Below are 21,535 nucleotides of genomic sequence, written 5' to 3'. Positions count from 1 at the left end.
TATGGAGTTGTAAAATTAAATGGGTTAGCCAGGTTGACACTTCAACCCGTGTCGAGTCAATCCATTTATTAAATGAGTTGGATCAGGATTGGGATAAATGGGTCACCTTAGTAAGTCGACACGACATGTGTAAAACCCACGAACCCATATTGACACTCCTACTGTTTTGATTAGCGTCCATACATGCATCCCATCCAAACAACCCAATATGATGTGGGTACCTTTTATAGTGATGTGGGACCAGCCACAGCATAATCCAAACACTCCACAGTAGAGTACATCCTGCTGCTGCATCCGCATTCTCACCGCTTTGCCATAGATAAAAGAGCAGAGGACTCGAAGAAATCAATCACAGACTCGGAGATTTTGAAGAAAATGGAGACGAAGCCAAGTGAGATCGCCAGCTCAAAGATGTTTGGAGGCTACAACAAGAGATATAAGCATTTCAGCCCTACTCTCGGCTGCTCTATGAATTTCCACATCTTTTTTCCTCCTTCTCCTTCCCCTGCTCATCAATTCCCGGTATTCCTTCTTCCTTTTCACTCTTCTTGCTACTTCCCGCCTTTTTACGCCTAACAGACTCATCCACATAGTGATGTCACAACATTAGATCACATATATATTTGTTGTAACTTCGATCTTTTTCTTATTGAACCGCTGATTATTTGTGGAAGATTATCCAAATTAACGGCGATCCTATTTCCAATTTGTCATCAAATGCTTTTTCACTGTCTAAATCACTAATTCAGATTTTGTTTTTCACACTAAAATGCTTGTGGAACATGTAAATAATATTGTTTCGTTGTCGAATAGGTCCTTTACTGGCTCTCTGGTCTTACCTGCACTGATGAGAACTTCATTGCTAAGTCAGGAGCTCAACGTGCTGCTTCAGCTGAAGGTGTTGCACTGGTTGTCCCTGATACATCTCCAAGTATGATCACAAGTCCTCTTGAGACTAACTATTGCATTGCTTTTTCCTTTGCTTTGTATTTTTTGGACACTCATATTGCCGTTCATACTTTTATTCCCTTTTCATTTTGCTTTTCCACATTTTATTAGACTTGTTTCCTACTTTATTTGAGTGAGTACTTTAACTATGAATTGATTCAAGTATTTTATTATGCAATGTAGCAAGACTCTAGAATTACCTCTTGACTTTGAATAATTAGAACATGATGAAATTGTATTCTTTAAGAAGGAGCTTAACAAGGATCTTATTAGTTTTGTGGGTGTTGTTGGTGTCAGCTGATACTGATAGCTAACAGATAGCCATTCTAGTCCCAACCCAACAACTAAACATTAGCAATTGCTAACTGTTAGGACACTGAATAATCCTTCATTTTCTATGGTCCCTTTGCTATGGCCACCAGTTTTAGCTGATAGATGGTTCCTTGTATTGAATGGACCAGAAAAGATTTTGCTTTCTATGTATTTGCACTCAGTTTAGGTTCCTTCAGTTTTTTTTCTTTGCTAAGATGATCCCTGTGATTCAAATTAGTTTATTATTGTTAAACCCGGATTTATTCGTTGTCAATTGATTGTGGAAAATAGACCAATGAAAGGGTAACCTTTGTCATAGACCATACAACATTAATTGTTCTCTGAGAAAAACCAAGTTAATGTTTTGTTGATTTTGCGCTATGGACTGAGTTTAATGTCTTTTCATGTGATGATCTTGTCATTTTGTATTGTAAGAGACATGTTCTTGTGAATTTAAAATCTGACTACGTTAGAAGCTATATTCCAAATTGTTTGTGCCGATGAAATGTTATTTCTTCTGCTATGCAGGAGGCCTGAATGTGGAAGGAGAAGCAGACAGCTGGGATTTTGGTGTAGGTATGAAGCTAGGACTGTTAATTTTTCTCTTATGAAGTATTTGCAGATTATGTTCGCATATGCTTATAAAATAAGGTTACACATGAACAAGGCATCCAAAATGTTTTATTTTAGACTTTTTTGTTGATTTGAGATTTATACGAGACCATAATGGTCAATGAGTGCTTATCTAAAATAAGGACTCCAAGAATCAGATATATTTTCCTATTTGTAAATGAGCAATAAAATGGAGCCATTTACTACTTGTTTGCAGTATACTGTCTGGTTTAAATACTTAAATGTTATCACTATCATGTGTTTAGGCAGGTGAGTTTCTTCTCTCTTAAATGAGATTCCAATTGTGTTGCAACTTGCAAATGTTTATATGTCAACTATGCTGATGTAATTGGTTAAATATGAGATTTGTGAATTTTTATGTGTATCTTATTTTGCACTTGCAGCCACATGTTGAATAAACAGAGCTCTCTAGATTGAGCTAGAATTTATTCATGCATATCTACAACTTGGTTGCATGGCTGGAAAACATGAAAAAAAAAAATAACAAAAATGAAAACCAAAAAGTCCAAGGCATTGCATTTAACAGGAAAAAAATCTTAAAATATAGAAAGAACAAAAGTTTTGAGGTTTAGAATAGTATGGTTTTGCTTCTTGCAGATTCAAGTTAGATGTGGTTGTGCGAATTAGTAACAAACGTTCACTGAAAATACATGTTGCAATAAAGCCTAATGCAGTTAAATTCATAAAGACACTTGCCGAAAGAAGCTCTAACATCAAAATCATAGTACTAGACCTTCAACTTTCAATATGCATGGTATCACTAGTTACTAATTTTTGTCTTACCGCCCTTAACTAGGTGCTGGATTTTATCTTAATGCTACTCAAGAGAAGTGGAAAAATTGGCGTATGTATGACTACATTGTCAAGGAACTTCCAAAACTTTTAAGTGACAATTTTCCGCAGCTCAATACATCAAAAGCATCAATATCTGGACATTCAATGGGTGGCCATGGTGCTTTAACAATATACCTGAAGAACCTTGATAAGTACAAGGTAGTTAGTTTGTCACAGTATTTATTCTCACAAGTACTTAGCTTTATGGATTGGCGCTATGATCTTTTTCTTTCGTATGTTGATATTATTGTACCCTTGACCCCCAAAACATCCAGGTAATGGATTTACCTTCAAGTTAAGCTATAGGTACTTGTAGTATGAGCCAATTTCGATGACTTGGGTTCCTGATTTCTTTTCATTTGTTTCCTTTACCCCTCTAATTTCCAGTCAGTTTCTGCCTTCGCACCAATTACAAATCCTATAAATTGTCCCTGGGGCCAGAAAGCTTTAACAAATTATCTCGGCGGCAATAAAGCTGATTGGGAGGTAAATGACCTGAAAGACATATATCTCGATTTATACTCTTGAAGCGCCCTTAGTTTGAGTGTAAAAGTTCAAAATTGCAGGAATATGATGCTACTTGTCTGGTTTCCAAGTTCCATGATGTAGCTGCTACCATTTTGATTGATCAGGTAAAAGTTTTCTTATTTTGATTATATCCAGCAGCATTATTTATAAAAGTCTGGAAACTTGCAATAGATTTAGACACATCTCTTAACATTTCTTTCTAAAGCAATACTGAACATCTAGACTGCCAGTTTCTAAACACGTAATTTCATTCTGCATTTTCGCTTTTATCGTAGATTTGATCACTTGAGCTATACATCTTTTGTTTTTTGTTGGCTTCTCTTAAGGTGTTGTATTTAATGATTGATGTTTGGTCAGGGGGAGGATGACAAATTCTTGCATGATCAGTTACTGCCTGGGAAGTTTGAGGAGGCATGCAGAAGTGCTAGTGTTCCGCTTTTGTTGCGAATGCAACCGGGTTATGATCACTCCTACTTTTTCATTTCCACTTTCATCGACGATCATATCAGCCACCATGCCCAAGCTCTTAACCTCTAAAAGGGTGAGAAATCTATGTATGTTTCAGGTTCTTTGGACTTTTGGTGTAATGAAGTTCATGTTTAAATACTAAGTCTGCAAAGTTGCAAACTGTTTTGGCTTGTTGATGGTTTGTTTATAATGAAAAAGCTTTAACTTCTTGATGTTTCGCCTTTGGCAAAATGCAGTTCGGCCCCTGAAAATAATCTTTTTATTTTTATCTAGTGAGCTCTTATTTTTTGTTTTGTTTTGTTTGGTATATTTGAGACTCGAAAATATGTTATTTTGAAAACTAAAGAACTTCATTAAACACTCAGGTGCCGTTTGGTTCATGGAATGGAATGAAATGGCTATCCCAAAGGAATATAAATTACTCAGCAAAGAATGCAATAGAAATTTTACAGTCCCGGCCAATCAAAATGGTTTTGAATACCACTATATAGGCATGATTGGTGGAAAGAAAATAAAATATATACACATGTTATGAATTTATTGGTCGGGAGTATTACTCCAAGAGTACCCTGAAATTACTCAACAAAGAATGGAATAGAAATTCACTAAGAATATATTCTTATTTTTTATTGGTGGAATAAAGATAGAATGAAATAGATACTTTTTTTTTTATTATTATTCAAAAGATAACATTATCCTAAAATGTAATTTCTTTTTCTTTTAAAATTTTAATTATTACTATAAATTGTTTAAATACTTAATATATATTATTTTAAAGAATATATATAAAAAAATGGGAAATATGAAAGACGGAAAAACATGAAAAATAGAAAAAACATTAAAAACACAAAAACAAAAGAAAAAAAGAAAAAAAACGAAATAAAAGTGAAAAATGGTGAAAATGCAAAAAACATATAAATAGGTTAACCAAAAAAAAACGCAAAACATTAAAACACAAAAAAAAATGTGCAAACGGTAAAACGCAAAAAAAAATGTAGAGACATGGAAAGCTGTGGAAAAAAAATAGACAAAAAATGTAAAAAAAAAAACCCATTAAAACAAAAAAATGCAAAAAAAAAACACAAAAAACAAAAACATGAAAAGATGTGAAAAACACGAAAATATAAAAAAAGTTAAAAACACGAAAATCTGAAAAAATATAAAAAATAGAAAAACGTGAAAAAACGCAAAAAAACGCAAAAAAAATGGAAAAAAGTGAAAATCATGAAAAGTAAAAAAAAATGTTTAAAACAAGAAAACATAAAAAGGTGGAAAAACACGAAAACGTGAAAAAAAACGTTAAAAACACAAAAATGTGAAAAATGCGTTCATAATATCCGGACTTTATTTTTGCACAAGAAAGTATGGTCATGGTGTCATATTTAAGTCAAAGACTTGGTCAAACTACGTCTCTTATGCAAAAATGAAGTTTAGGTGTCGAAGTATGAAAGATAATTTATTCATATTTTTAAGGTTTAACTAGTTGTAGTAGGTACTATAATACTTAGGTGTTGTTTGATAAAACTGAAAATTAAGTGCTGAAAAAATAAGTACTAAATTTTAAGTGCTGAATATTATAAGTGCCGAAAATATTAAGTGATATAATTATTATAAAAATATTAGTTGATAATGTTTAATTTAAAATATTAAGTTAAATATTTTGACTTACCAAAATAAGTGTTTTTTTAACTTAATTTACTAATTTAAGTGGTAGAGAAATAATTGTTATCAAACGCACTTAAATTAAATAAGTGTTTAATATTTTAATTTAAACCAATAATAAATGGGTTATCAAATAAGGCCTTAGTCATCTTAAATCTGTATTTTTTTTTTTTTGTGACAAAATAAGTGTAAAAATTGATAATGGTAAGATATTATACCCATCAAACCTGTATAAATTAATATTATTAAGATCGTGATATTTTATTATTTTATAGTATCTGGAATTTACATATTCCCCCAAAGATACGCAATTTCATTTGGAGAGCAGCAACTGGTTGCTTACCCACAAGGCAGGTTCTGTTTAATAGGAGGGTGCAAATTCCTCAAGCATGCCCACGGTGCGATGCAAGTTCAGAATCGATTGTGCATGCTTTGGTGGAATGTCCGCCTGCGCGTAATGTATGCGGCAGATCAGAGTTGGGCGACTTAAATGGTCGGTACCGTTCCTTTGCTGAGATTTGGAACCATTTTAGACAACAGAATATCGCCAGGAAGATATCCACCGCTCCTGTCCTATGTTGGGAGATTTGGAATGACCGAAATCGATGGGTTTGGGAGCAGAAAACGTCTAGTCTGGATTCTAGCATCAGTAGGACTACATCATTGCTTAGCAGTTGGCAGTAGGCCCGCCCCCTCTCTCGAGTGTCCCAAACGAATCAATTCCCAGTCACTTGGCAGCCTCCCCCGGTCGATTTGCTCAAATTAAACACTGATGCAGCAGTGTTCAGTTCGCTGGGCAGCTCAAGCTACGGCTTCATACTCCGCGCGATGAGAGAGCAGAATTTCTCGCGGCCGGCAGTGGGACGATCAGCAACACAACAGATCCATTGATTGCTGAAACCATCAGTTGTCGAGAAGCCCTCAGCTGGCTGAAGACAACAAACTTCAACAATGTTGAATTGGAAATGGATTCACAACTCTTAGTATTAGCGTTAAATAGTCCTATTGAGTTAGTTTCCCCCTTTGGCATTCTAGTTAGCGGTCGTTTAGTTCACAAGGGGTAAGGGAAAATGAATCAAGAAAGGAAACTAAAGGAAAGGAAAAGAATAAGCATTTATACCCTTGTGTATTTGGATATGTTTAGGAATGCAATTCCATCTCATTCCCTTTGTGGATGTTTGGTTCAAATAGGGAATCAAAACTATTTTTTTTAATTTCATATATAATAAAAAAAAATTCAACTCCTTTACTATAGTTTCCATAAAACGTGAAATAACTTCATATATAATCCCAAACAATCCAAAACGTCACTCACTTGCTACCCTTATTGATAATAATATAAAGTTCATGAAAGTTATTTTTCAAAATTATTTTTCAGGGTAAAAGGGTAAAAATAAATAAATATAAGGATCAAAAGTGAAATTAATCTAATGATAAAAATATAAATAAATAAATATAAGGATTAAACAAAAATAAAAAAAAAGTAAAATTTAGTCAAAAATATTTTTTCAGTAAAAAAATTAAAAATATATAATAAAAATGAAATTAATCAAAATATAAAGAAATGTAAAAATAAAAAATATAGAGATCAAAATAAAAATAAATAAAATAAAATAGAGAGTAAAGTAGAATTTTATAAGGAATGTAGAAGTTTAAGTTAGAAAGAGAGAGGAAAGGGAATAGAAAACCTTAGGGGGAGTGGGGAATGGGTTAGAGGAGTTAGAGGTAAACCCAAAACTAAAAAAAGGCAAAGGGAATCATTGAATTAGCAAAACAAATACCAACAAAGGGAATGAAGCCTTCCATTTTCCTTACCCTTTCCTGAAACCCCCAAACCAAACGTCCCCTTAATGATTGTAAAGCTTTAATAGCTGAATTAGCTATTGAGTCCATTGTTTTTTCCAAACGATCTGCGAATCAGGCGGCTCACTTGCTAGCAAGGTTGGCTGATTCCGAGTCTGATCGCCCCTCCCTTTCTTATCACAGTGCTTGCCTCTGATCAGTTATAAAATTCTTTCATTCTTTTCAAAAAAAAAAAAAGAGAGAGATTAAGTAACCAATAAATTAATATTTATTAATTTAACAAGATTTTTGTAATTTATTGAAATTAATTTTTGATTACATAAAAAAACATTCTTTAGAAAAATTCATGTATCACACTAACTAATTGAATTAATCTAAAACATAAATTCATTGTACATGATATTAATAAGAACTAATAAATAATAATGAAGTATTACTCATTAATATAAACAAGGGCCATGTTTGGGAATTAGCTGTTAGCTGATTACATTAGCTGTTAGCTATTACATTAGCTGATTTGATTAGCTGATTTGACTAGCTGTTTGTGTAGACCTGTTTGATAAAAATTAGTTGATTGATAATAGCAGTTTGTGCAAAAAGACGAATAAGAGTATTTCTTTTTTTAATACATAAAAATATACATAAAATAATTAGGGTTAAAGAAGTCCATTAATTTTAATATTGCAAAACGCTAATTGAAAAAACTCCTAAAATGAGCTTTTTCTAAATTAGCGTTTTCATCTCAAAACTCTCTCCCAAACCTCTCTCCACCAAACACTCCAATTAGCGGTTTCAGTGGTCAAACCGCTAAAGTTGGTCAAAACCGCTCTTTTTATCCCAAAACGCTCTTTACCAAACAGGACCAAAATAAAAAATTTCCTGAAACTACACCCAAAAATAGCTCATCCTCTAAAAGGTATCCTGAAATCAGATCACAAAATCAACCGTTATTAATTAATATCAATTTATGATATTAATGAAACTCAATATTTACATAAAGGTTTTTTAAAAATATATTATCTTATCAAAGTTAATTTTTCAACTGGCCTCTAAGTCAAGACCAGAGAAAAATATTATCTTAAATAGTTTATTAATGGCTTAATACATCATTTGCCCCTGAACTTGTCCAAAATGGTTGATTGGTCCCCTAAACTTTTAAAGTGTCTCGATAGCCCCTTGAACTTGCATAAAATATTCAATTAGCCCCATGAACTTGCATAAAATATAATCAATTAATCATTTGGTAGTAAGAAATTCTTTTTTAACATTACATTCTAAGGCACATGTAACATATCTTCCGCATTTGACTTACTTTTTTACAACTGAATGATTAATTAATTACATTTTACGCAAGTTCAGGAGACTAATTGAACATTTTATGTAAGTTCAGTGGACTATCGAGACACTTTGAAAGTTCAGAGGACAACAAACCATTTTGGACAAGTTCAGAGAGCAAATGATGTATTAAGCCTTTATTAATTTACGGATGTTCTAATGTATTTACTATTTAAATGGACTTCGTTATTTACCACCCCTAAATTACTTATTACGGTCCCCTCTTGGACATTTCTTTCCTTTTCATTTTTTCTATCCAAAAACTCAATATCCTCTCTCTTGAAGAAAAATTTGGGATTTTACGAAAATGGATCCGAGCATTCCGGAAGTGGACGATTTCGAACACGAGGTAATGTTACGATCCTACAACTAACAAAATTACCGAAATCTAAAAAAAATTAATTTTTTTTTCGTTGGTTTTAGCCTGAACGGGCAGCATGCGCCGTCCATTCCACCAGTGGGACAGGCGGCACGCGCTGCCCATTCCGTCCATGGGACGGGCGGTGCACGCTGCTCGTTCCCGCCTAATGTGAAACGGGTGGCATGCCCGTTTACCTATATTCTGCTGAGTTCCGTCTCCGATTTCAGAGACGGAACTCGTGTTTTCAAACAAATTTCAAGAATTAAAAAGCCTTTTCCCATCCCGTGTTTTGGTGCCATGACGTTTTAGGTCGGGTTTTTAAAAATCCAAAAAAGCTTGAGAAGATTTGAGAGGTTGGGTTTTTTGGGTTGAAAGGTAGAAACTGGACCCATTCTCGGGTCCGTTGACTGTATCGTGATTGAAGAATTAAAAAGAAAAGAAAAAACGTTAAAACGAAACGGAATGAAAGCATAAAACTAAAATTATTTTATAGAACATGAGCAAATTACGAAATTATATTATAACAAGCTATCAGCTACCTGTCAATTCAGCCTGTGCTCTAAAGAGTAAAGTTTGGCATAAATCATAATGCTATAGCTCAAATTTTGCACATTACTTCCAAAATCAAGAGTATTTACGTTTACCCTATATATGCAATGTTGTTGAGTTGATTTAACTCCCAGCCAAACCCCATCTGTGATTATTTCGCATCACGACTCGACACAACCTACAAAATATCACCTGTGTCTCGAATCTACGACGTTTTCTGATTATGGAACAAAGCTCTAAACCACCTGTAATATATATATATATACTAGCATAATAGGAACAGAGCAATTCCACCTGTACAATACCCGACCGATCTATCACCTGACTTAAGCTGTAACCAGAAAAATTATATATACATTTTACAACAGAGGAAAGCTTAGCTTTCTCTGATGCTGCTTCAACTAAATCAAGTGCTAAAAGTGACATGATCCCTATTCTGAGAGAGAGATATGCTGACCAATCAATCCACCAAGTAACACTTGCAGTTGCAGCTTCGTCAATAAATATTTACCTTTGTTACTCTGTTGTGCCATTACGTTAATGTATTTGTATGTGCAGGACCAAACTCATTAGTAAATGGATGTTGAGCGGAATCAACTATGGGTGTAGCTGTAAATGCTGGTTCAAGATTTTCATTTACACTCTTCTTTGGCCTCTTTGGCCTCTTGGGTCTGGCTGATTGAGGCTCGGGACCTGGAAAAGTATCACCCAACTCATAATCCAAAGTTGTATGTGATTCGTTCATCTTTGACGAATTTCTAGGCTTTGGTTGAGTCTGCTTCTCAAGTGTGCCTTTCCTCTGTTAACAAAGATCATAGACATTTAGTTTTTCAAGACACGAATTAGCTGCATTTAGATCGACCAGACAATGTTACAACACTGGCTAATGCTACCAAAAATAACTATCCAAACTTATGTACTTATGCACCATAAACAGCTTTTGTCAAGATCTAAGATCTTATATATTTGGCCATCGATCCTTCATTTTATTCATTTGTCTTATCTTGCTAAGGATAAATTGGTATACTTACTACTTAATAAGCTTATATCTTGAAAGAGAGAAGAGAGGGAAAAAACAGAAATAGCTACAGTACCTTCTTGTTATTGGGTTTTGCTTTCTCTGCTTCTTGTGACTGCTCATGCGCAGTAGCTTGAGCCTCACTTTCTATCAAATCTTCAAGGGTCGCATCACCTTCAGCATCAAGACGTATGGCTTTGGTTGCTTTTTTCTTTTGTCTATCTTTGGCCTGAGAATAGTGAATGATTTAAAGATATAAATAGAAATTTTAGAATCTATTTTGTAGCGCTCTTAAATTTCCTGCTGTTTTAAATGTTTGGTTGGTGCCAGAAGTTTCAGTAAGGGAAAACGGCAAGCAATTAATGGAAAAGGGCAATTAAAATATATCCAGGTTTAAACTGCCTACCTGCACAGGAACTTCTCTTAGTTTCTGCTCCAACTGAGCATCATCCAACAGTAGCGAAACAACATCCTCAGGGGCCAACAGATCACCCTGAACATGTCCACCTGTCATGACAAGCTGCTGGACTGTATTCTTCTGACTTGCTCTTTGCAGAATCTTCTCCTCAACAGTTTCTTTACAAATGAGCCGATAGACAGTAACCTGCAATATCAGAATGTACTTCAGCAGCCACATCTCGTAATATATATGATCCTAACTATTCATTGCACACATTTACGCATATGGATGCCATGTGAACAATTGATATCATGCAAGGGTGTAAGAAAATATATGGCTTTGCCAATGTGAAATGAAGATAAAATAATCAAGAGGGAACTAACATCCTTTGTCTGACCCAGCCGATGAGCTCTATCCATTGCCTGCAAGTCTAAGGTTGGATTCCAATCACTTTCATAGAAAATCACAGTATCAGCTGCAGTTAAATTTATACCCAGTCCACCAGCTCTGGTGCTTAGCAAGAACACAAATATATCACTCCTGAAACCAATGTTAAAATTTCAAAAAATGAGCTGAAATCATTTCAAATCACAAATGACCTTGAACAAACACTATATGCCAAAGAAATCACTACTAGTACCTTTGCTGGAAGTCTCTGACCATATCCCTTCGATCTATAATGGTGGAGGACCCATCAAGTCTAAGATATCTATATTTCCTGTAGTTCATAAAGTCCTGCAAAGTGTAGATGTTTAGAATTTTAATCTTCTTTTGTTAGTCCAACTCATGTTTGCAATTTCAAGATATTACAAGAATAATTAGGAAAAGCACCTCAAGAATATTCAGCATTCTCGTCATTTGAGCAAATACTAAAACCCGGTGGTTATTAACACGTAAGCGTTTCAACAATATATCTAGTGTCTGAAGCTTCCCAGAGTCCTATAAGAAAATAGATGGAATCCCAAGGTAAGTGTTTATGTCAAATAAACATAATAGACGTGGTTTGATCATTTAAGACATGAAACAATGGCATTCGTACTGTGAGCAACTTTGCTGGGTCAAAGCTTTGCATGGGAGGGCAAGACCCAAATATGTTGTATGTCAATTGAAGAGCAGGTTGTAAAACAGGTACTTCAGGATCAATTTCTTGAATCAAAGGATGAGGACAATCTGGCATTCTGGGCCCATTATATTCTGATGTACGTGCAAATCCCAGTAATAATCTCTTAAGCCAAGGTTGATGCAGCTCTTCAATCATTTTATAAGAAAAGCTCCTATTCGAGCAGTGGACACCAATCTATCAGGGAAGGAAACAAAAACACAGTACATCAGTAACTCGTGATGCATTAGCCAACTATTCCTCAATGACAAATTCAAAAAATGACTTTCGAAATCCAAATATTACCGGTGGAGCTCTAGCACGTGGGATGAATGTATATGTTGAATGGAGAAGCTTGACGTTTGACAGAAGCCGGGAGTAGTGGGAGGTGACTAAAGCCTCAAATGGAGCATCAGCAGGTCCTGTTGCAAATCCCCCCCTTAACATATTTCTCTCAGATCTTGAGGGCATCAATAACATCCGAGAAATGGCTCTTACTTTTCCCCTCTCAAGGTCATTATAACCAGGGTCATCATCAATGTCTTCAGTGAGTAAGTCCAAGATTCCATCCAAAAATTGCCGATCCCATCTTAAAATAGAAAACAAAAGCCTCTCCATCCATGAACCAGTTGCCAAAAATGCAACCTCTCCAGGTGATAAATCCATCACACGTGTAAAACCAAAGGTCCCACTCTTAACAAGAGAACTGTCTGAGTTGCCCTCTTCTGTGAATACAGACTGATAGACATTTCCAGGGGCATATATATTAAAATATTTGCGAAATGATTCACTGCAGATACCATGCCTAACAGGCAAACAAAGGGCTCCAAATGTCATCTCATTGTGCACTAGTTTTGGCATCTGAGATGGGGGGGAAAGAATCTTTAGCAAATAAACAAATATGTAAAATTTCAAAATTGAATAAGTATAAGCCAAAGCACAGAGGCTTAACATTTTATAAGTTAGGCCTGGCATATATATACATGTTTTTGCTGCAACTCAGGTGAGAAACTCATGAAAGTACCTGGTACATAATAGGATTCTGACCTCCTGAATAGTGTACATCCTCCAACTCCCCGAACGGAGGGGGAAGAAGAGAATTTGGAATCTCTCCAAAATGGAGATATGTGCTTCCCTCATTCCTTTCAAACAACTCTGGATGGTTACATACCTACAATTACAGAAGCCAAAAATAATAATTTTGCTACTTTTTTGGGATGAAGGCACTGAAAATAATATGACAGACACACAAAACACAAGATTTTATATCACACTTATAAATATTATCTATATAAATATGTGTGTGTGTGTGTGTGTGTGTGAGAAAAAGTAAACCCAAAACAAACAAATAAATAAAATAATGGCCCACCTTTCTCAACTGAATGACTATATTCATTAGATTCATAATTTTCTTCTCATTAAGATGCCCACGGTTACCATCAAACAACTCAGCAAGAGATATCTTATTCTTAATAGCTTGATAAAATGCTTGCTGCCGAGAACTCAGCTTGCAGTGTACTGTAACCTCTGTTTTCTTCGTCAACTCAGAAACCACGTCTTTCTTTACTCGCCGTAGCATGAAAGGCTTTAAAATTGCATGCTGTAAAAGAAAAATGACAAATTGAAGCGAATTCAAAAAAATAAAATAAAATAAAACAGGCTCCAGTATAGTTTCAGAAAGAGCAAGGACTGGGAAGGAATAAACAATCTTTACATGCAAAGGATGCTGATCTTAGCAAATATATTTGACAAATATATGTAAGTAACACATTAACATCAATCAAATGATTGTTAACAAGTTAAATATCTTTAAGCCCTCCAGTCTCAATGCTGTGCAAACTGCCAATTTATTTCCAGTTTCTGCAGCAAAAATAAATGTGGCAAATTGACCTGTAACTAACTTCCCCCGTACGACTACAGAAAATAGTATTATGCAATGCATCTCTTCTTTAAATAAACCACCGATGTTTAGGCTGGGAAATTTGACAATTGGCTTCAAGAACTTTCTTTTGACTTGATAAATACTCTGAATTGAGCATTCAGTTAATGTAATATCAAAGAGTTAAAATCTCAATATCTCTTTATCAAATTTTGCAGTGCTATCTTCTAATGCTATAATGTATAAAAATATGAAATACCAATTTTTCTCATTCATAGTCCGGATGAACCACAGAAATCACAGTTACAACAAACCGCCATCTCACCAGATCAGCAGAAACATTGATCTCATTCTCATCTCACTCAGTCCAAGCATAGAGCCACAAGTTATTTAATTAGAGAAACATTTGCTCATTGCAATAGTATTCTTGGATTTTCTTCTTTTATTCACATGTTTCTAAATCTCACAAGGGTATCTAAAAGTGATAAAAGTTACAACTTAGCTTGTACATTTTTTTCAAATTAACTACTATTGTTTAGCAATATTTACAGAAATAATCTTCTCTCCTTTACATTTGATAAATCCTCAAATTATTCACTCAAAACATCCAAATTCATATGCATTTAAAACTTTTTTCTCTTTTACCGCATTCTCGAGGCTAATCAATGGACCGAAAGGTGAGAGAAAAAGGCTTAATGCAACTAATCCCAGGCCTTCTAGCCCCGATTCATATCCTCTTTGGCATAAGGCAGACACCAGCCTTGCTCCATTAACTAGAGTTGGGTTCACTTTTTTTTCTTAAAACTCATCATATAAAGTCAGTGGGTCAATATACCTCAGAAACAATTTTTAGACGATAACTGATGACGCTCATGAATTTGCCTTGAGTATGATCCACATTCCACAAGGACCACAAACCACTAACCATTAAGTCCAGTGAACACTATTTGTCAAACTATCTAGGCATCGACTCTATGAAAGATCTTGTCTGTTTGCTTACTCTCTTAAAATTGCAAGAGACTCACTGAATCTATTTTGCAAAATGAAATATTCTTTCTCATTGCCACACATCAGTTTTAGATTTACTAATATACTACACAAAATTGAAGATGACAACCAACTAATAATCAAAAGCATGTTGGCAATATAATTCTAAATATAAACTCACCAATCGGTTAAGCTGGTGTTCGTTCAAAGTTCCCCCATGCTCTGCGTGATTCTCAATTCTGATAACAAACAGTGAAAGTCAAATATTAGATGCAGCAACTTTCAGAATTAAACATGGACCTAAGGAATACATACCCTTTAGAAAACCACTCATTGAACTGTTCATGGCTATCAAATAAGGTTGGCATAATGAAATGTAAAAGGGCCCATAGCTCAGCCATATTATTCTGGATTGGTGTACCAGTCAGAAGCAAGCGATTTCGACAGTTGAAACTGAGCAGCGTCTTCCATCTTATGCTGCCAAACCCATTTTGATCATATGAGAATATATAGGATTTTAAAATAGAAAATGTATTGGCAAACCTATAGATATCCCACTGTGTCACTTCATCATGTCAACATATATGCATAAGTTTCCAAGGTTATCCATAAGGCAGTTCTTTAGCATATTCATGGTTATAAAATGTGCCAACAAAAGACATAACAGAGACATCATTACTCATATATTGATAAAAGAGAGAGAAGTGTCTGGAAAAAATACACATGCATACAAGTAGCCACACGCTATGACTGTTTAATGAGACAATGTCACAATAGTAAGGTATATTAAATATAGAAAACAAAGACATAAAATGACAGGGAGAGAAAACAAAGTTACATGCAAAAGTATCATACTTCACATGACATTGACAAAGTAGATACTTGAAACCAGGTCATCAGACAGTACTAAGGAAAGAGAAACTATATCGCTAAGAAATTCTTAATCAAAGTTATTCAAAAGTATATTTTCTTTAGTATCTGCTGCAAAGAACCATGCAAAAAATAGGCAATTCTTTTGTCTCAGACCACAATGGTAGAAAGGCAAATAGAGCGACACCCTCTTACACCAAGACAGTAGTTCTAGCTGGGCCTTTTGTCATGGTTCATGTTGACGATCTTTCACGGTGGTATGTTACTAGTTAAGGAACATGGCAGCTATCCAACTGCCCATAACTAAATCATCCTAGTTAGGATAGTAAATTATTAATGATTGAGACAAAGTAGTTTCTGAAAGACACAATTCGTTCGCAAGATTTCTTCACTTTGAAGTGACAATCACTAGAAACAAGTTTCATAAATAACTCAGCAATGTCGAAGATAGAGCAAAAACCTGGTGGAACTTTTGATGGCTTGAGCTTCATCTAACACCATGTATTGCCATTTCACACGACGGAAATACTTCTCATCAGTCACTAAAAGTTGGTAACTGGTAATGAGTATGTGAAATCCTGCCTCCCTAACAACAAAGAGAATGGTTTCTCATTATAATAAAGCAAGCAAATTTATAATAACTGAGGAGCAAAATCTCAAGACCTATCTTTACATTTTTCATGATGCAAAACAAAGGGAACATGGATATTCAGGATCATTTTAAAGGATATTAGCCGAATCACCCGAGCATTTAAAGCTTTTAGATTGCCTTCAAAGATCGAGCTGCCATGTGTATATGTTTCTGTTTATTTGATTCTAGAAAATTAGTCCTCAAAGTTGGCTATCATGTGGAAAAATAAAAGTATCACTCCTTAAAATTGAAGTCGATACCCCAATATTTTAATAAGTTTGAAACAGTATAAGGATCTTGCTCTAACAATCTTTTGCATTTCTGAAACTACCAAACACAAGATTCTTGACAAAGATAGTCAAGCAGAAACATATTATGTCTACTCTAGTCAATGATTTTCTCCCTTTCACCCAATAAATATACTTATATAATATGTAATTTCACCTTTAATCATACATACTTTTAGTATCATCAGGCCAAAGGAAAAAAAAAAGCTATTTTCCACCATAAGTAGCAATTATCACCAATTCTACTTAAAGAAACCAATGGAACAAAGTTATGGGGAAAGTACCTCCGATAAAGACGCTTAGGATTGATGTTTTTCCTTAGTATCATGCGCTCATTAATGCCACCCCAATATGGAAGAGTTTTCAAGTCAGGACAGAAGCGACTAATTTCATCAGCCCAGTTATTCAAAACAGAAGCAGGTGCAACAACCAGAAAAGGCCCCCATATATTTTTCTCCTGAGAGAGAAAATCATTAAGCTACAAGGAATGTCAGAATAAAACAAATATAAAATACTATTTAGAATAATTACCTCAGCCAAATGCGCCAAGAATGCCATGGCTTGAATAGTCTTTCCAAGGCCCATCTCATCAGCAAGTATGCCATTTAAACCCTGAAATGTGATAAAAGAAAATTATATATACATATATATCATACAAAGGGAGTTCAGCGAGATATTTATACAAGTATACATGTCTTGAGTGTAGAACCTGTTCATAACAATTAACCAGCCACTGGAGACCCTTCAGTTGATATTCTTTAAGTTTTCCTTTAAACAACTCTGGTGTCTGAACAGTTGACGTAACAGGCATGGTGGAACTACAAAAATTGGAAAATAAGAACATAAAGTTTTCTTATGAGAGCTCAAATTTATTGAAAAGGGAAGAAAAGTTTACGGGTTATGGAGATCTATGTCACTGGATCCTGCAACAGAAGCATCAAGATCAGCAGCTTGTCGGAGCTTTGTGCATTCAGAATCAAAGTCACTTGTTAACTTTTTCTGCTTACAGACAGCATCTTGAGCAGCTTTCATAGCGTCTTCTCTCAACTTAGCATCCTCAGGATCTTCTACATCAGTGGGCCCAGTTGCCAAACTGCTAAAAGGCATTTCCTGGCTATCTAATATTTCATCTTCTACAGGCATAGCTGGAGAGGCCTGTGAATTTGGCTTATTTTGCATGAAATGACTATAAAGTTCAGTTTGTTGTATGAGAAAATTGAGCCTATGCTGCTGCCTCTTTGCTTCTCTAAGTTCTTGTTCACGCTTTAATGCCTCGGCAGCTTCTCTCTCCTCTCTTTTCCGAACTTCTGCCTGCAGTGAAAGATATCCAGTATTTCAGATTTCCTAGGTTCAAGTTCCTTCATTTAAAATGAAAAGAATAATAATAAACAAAACAGTTACCAATGGCATCAAACAACATAGTTCATTCTCCACATAATTATCTCTTACAGCTAGAATCAGACTTGACGTGGACTATGATAGAAATTTATACACAGGGAAATTTAAACTATGGTCAAGTTCAAATGTTAATTATTACATAAATTGTTATAGTTAGACAACAAAACCAGTAAATCGATGTTTTCTTTCTTCTCTAAATGCAAGTTGTGCATGTTTAACTAGATAAAGAATCCATATACATGTAAAGTTGAGCATACATAACAGCAAATTTATTAACATAAATATTGTTTAGCTTTCTACATAGGACATAATTCAGGCAGAAGATGGATTTTCTTGTTCTAATTCCCATAATAGAATAGGTTTTGTTGTTTAGTATTTGATAATTACAATACCCTTTATTTTATATTTGCTAAATTGATTGATATTCGTTTAACAAACATAAAAATTGACAAAGGGATATTCGTGATTCAGAAAGGATCATGCACAACACATGAAACTGGCACACAGTGTTAGTTTGTGCATTGACTTCTAAGTCAAGGCAAACAAAATCTCTAACTAATAATTAGGTTAATATCGACATTGCCTATGACAATATATTTTAATAAACAAAAACTCTAGGTCATAGATACGCATTAAAGGGCAGAAGAAAGAAACATGATGGTTGCTCTATGTCAATTATAAGTCTTTTAAAATCTCAGCAAGAAAACAGAACGTTACCATCTCCTTATCCAGTCGTTTCCAAAAGAGAAGCATGTCTCTAGACAACTTCCTAGTGCGTATTTGAGCAGACCTCAACAGCTTATGTGATCTACTAATCTTCATTTTTACCTGAAAAAATAATAATAATAATAACAACCAGAATCAAACATTTAGCACATAATACCACTATTGCTGATTGAGAGAATTCACATCGCTAAATGCTTTGCTCTGCAGGTAAAATTATGAAGGTCAAAAACTACAAAGCACACCTCTCTTTGACAGTTCTCTGAGAACCTCTTTGCGTCAACCAATTGCTTCCTATGTAAGGTAGTGAAAACTCTATGATGCTTAGGGAGGTCTCTTCTTACAATGTTCACCCAAATCTTACCAATCTTCTCCATTTCCTCTCTTTCAATGACAGCAGGATCTTTCTTTACCTTTGGTTTCTTGGGTAAACTTCGTTCTATGATCTGCACCTCAGGAACAAAACGAGTGAAAGAAATTCCATGACCTGCTCCACATTGAGTTTGAAAGAAAAAAAAAAAAAAATAAATGCTGTAGTTCAAAGTGGATAAAAACCTCATATGTGTCCCCTTTCTCCAAAACCTTCACGTAGTAAACCTGCAATACACCACCCTCCGACAAAATTGACCGCTGTATATTTCCAGCTGCCCCCTCTGGGATGGAGGAACTCAAAGCAGAATCAGATATCTTAAGACTAAACTTCTGCGCTGAGCTAGAACCTTCCAAGGCCTTCAATCTTGCCTGAAGCGATTCATACTGGGGACGAGGCTCTCCCATCCCTGCTCGTATTCTTGGTCCAAACCTTCTATCATTGGCCATCATTTCTGCCAATGACCCTAAATCCAGGGTGCCCTTCAAGTAAAATTCTTCCACCCTAATATCTGAGAAGCTTGGCAAGTTCAATGATGCTGCCAGCTTATCATAAGAGGGAGGTATCCTATAAGCGAAACCCTCTCCAATATCCAAATAAGCAGGTTCATAGGATATTCTGCCAAATATTAAATATAACATGCAATGAGTGAATTTTTAATACCGAGAAATAGAGGAACTCATTTTCAAATAATAATAATAAATATGTTTTATTCTTACTGCTACAACATACTTGGGTGTATAATCTGGTTCAACATAGTCTCCACGCTTTGGGGGAGTAACATCATTAAGCCATTCAGATGTGTTTTCCATATCATACAAACCCCCTCGTTGCTCATTACCCAACTTCCTGGTCTTTGAACTTCCCAAACCGCTCTTTGAAGTAGGAATCCCGACTCTCGAAGGAGGCGGTGCAGGACCTGCAGAGGAATCCTTATACCTCCTCTTGTATTTCTGAATGTGCTCCCCCAGCATTGATCGATACCGTTCCTCTGTGATGCGAGTTGAGTAGTACCTGTCTCCTTCCTCTCCTTCACTGTTCTTTGACTGCTTCTTTCTCTTACCCAAACTCAAATCCCTATCTGAAATGCTCCCATTGCCATAATTTTCCATTGCACCACCTGTATATAACCAACCAAAGTGCAAAAACTATTTATTCATACATAATTGTACTCCTACAGTACAATTTCCCTTCGAAAAATCTACAATGCACATTTACCAGGAAATGAAAATGCTAAGAGAGAGTATGAATTAAGCAACTATCTATAACGAAGGAGTACAAAATCCCCAATAAGTCCATGTAAACTCAAGTAAAAGAGAGGGGACAAAAAATTCAAAGAGTACCTTGGCTACCTCTGCTCTCATCCTGACTACTATTCCCATAATAGTCAAAATCATCATCCGGTTGTGGAACTTTGAAGTTCATCAAAGACTAAGAAGCCAAAAAACAAAATAAAAACTCATAATAGAATCCACATTATCAAAAATACATAACGAGAAAACAGAAAAGGCAAAAATTATACCACAATCCACTGAATTAACCAAACCCAAACACTAAAACCCCCAATTTTTGAACAAATTTACAAGAAAACCAGACAGTAATTCATGGAAGAAAAAAAAATAAGTTGAACCTGAACTCCAGACGCACCTCAAGATTGAAGAGATTTGAAAAGGAGAACGAATCCTTCGTCTGTTTCCTGTGTTCCATGAAGCAGAAAACACGAAGATAGTCGCACGAAGCAAGAACCTTCGGTGTTGAAAAGCATAGAGAAAGCTGACGCAAGAACAATAAGAAAACCTAGCAAGGCTTAATGAAAATTCCGAGAGAAAAAGGAAAGGAAGGTTACGGTGCGTAGGATAAGGCAAGGGGAGAGAGACAGATGGACCGAAGGTTAACACAGACAGTGTCGAAAGCATCACTGGATACTAAAGTACGCCGAGTGCGCGCCATTTTGTTAACGTGCACTATCATCCTTTTGTTCGTTTTTTCACAATTTACATGTTTAAAAGTTTTAACGATACGGGGTATGTTTTTATTCATAAAATAAATTATTATAATTATAAGGTTAAGTTCTAATTACAACTGAATACATTTTTATATGATAGTATTTTTAAGTTTGGTTTTTTTAAATTTTTTTCTTTTTTATTATTAATAAATTAGGTTCAAGGCTCGTGCTTCTTACGGGGTGCCAGCATAGCTGGGATGTTTGTCTTTTGCACGGTCTCGCTAACCGATCTTTAATGGCTTATTTTACTCTTTGTAGTTTATTTCTTGCTCTCGTGGATCATGTATTAAGCATAGCCTATACTTATGTAAGGTTTTATTCCTTATCGTTTTCATGCTATTATTGTACTCTTCTTGTTATCTAATGAAATGTTTGCATTCTCAAAAAAAAAAAAAAAACAACTCCTAAATAACAAAACTCCCTAAATCAAAACAA

At 35.0% G+C, this 21,535-nt stretch overlaps 2 protein-coding genes across 3 annotated transcripts; one reads left to right on the top strand and one right to left on the bottom strand.

Annotated features, from left to right (window-relative positions):
- Window positions 1-255: 255 nt before the first annotated feature.
- Window positions 256-3,935, top strand: LOC136209762 (S-formylglutathione hydrolase). Its single transcript, XM_066001344.1, has 7 exons — window positions 256-522; window positions 814-931; window positions 1,789-1,836; window positions 2,690-2,886; window positions 3,115-3,213; window positions 3,294-3,359; window positions 3,613-3,935. Exons 1-7 carry the CDS (start codon window positions 376-378, stop codon window positions 3,790-3,792), a joined length of 855 nt encoding a protein of 284 aa, XP_065857416.1. The 5' UTR covers window positions 256-375; the 3' UTR covers window positions 3,793-3,935.
- Window positions 3,936-9,347: 5,412 nt separating this feature from the next.
- On the bottom strand, window positions 9,348-20,988 carry LOC136208469 (chromatin-remodeling ATPase INO80). 2 transcript variants are annotated; one of them, XM_065999380.1, is made up of 23 exons: window positions 20,726-20,988; window positions 20,439-20,526; window positions 19,828-20,215; window positions 19,281-19,713; window positions 18,971-19,171; window positions 18,720-18,830; window positions 17,500-17,915; window positions 17,314-17,422; window positions 17,136-17,216; window positions 16,889-17,061; window positions 16,147-16,272; window positions 15,132-15,293; window positions 14,998-15,055; window positions 13,320-13,550; window positions 12,975-13,121; window positions 12,257-12,811; window positions 11,891-12,148; window positions 11,683-11,790; window positions 11,492-11,586; window positions 11,235-11,391; window positions 10,858-11,055; window positions 10,528-10,680; window positions 9,348-10,232 (listed from the first exon to the last, which is right to left on the bottom strand). In XM_065999380.1, exons 2-23 carry the CDS (start codon window positions 20,518-20,520, stop codon window positions 9,966-9,968), a joined length of 4,509 nt encoding a protein of 1,502 aa, XP_065855452.1. In that variant the 5' UTR covers window positions 20,521-20,526; window positions 20,726-20,988; the 3' UTR covers window positions 9,348-9,965. The 2 variants fall into 2 exon arrangements, with proteins under 2 accessions (XP_065855452.1, XP_065855451.1); XM_065999379.1 differs by having other exon boundaries at window positions 20,743-20,988.
- Window positions 20,989-21,535: the final 547 nt, after the last annotated feature.

Source organism: Euphorbia lathyris, chromosome 10 (genome assembly GCF_963576675.1).
Source record: "Euphorbia lathyris chromosome 10, ddEupLath1.1, whole genome shotgun sequence".
NCBI classification, from domain to species: Eukaryota; Viridiplantae; Streptophyta; class Magnoliopsida; order Malpighiales; family Euphorbiaceae; genus Euphorbia; species Euphorbia lathyris.
This window is presented reverse-complemented; position numbering and strand designations above follow the sequence as displayed.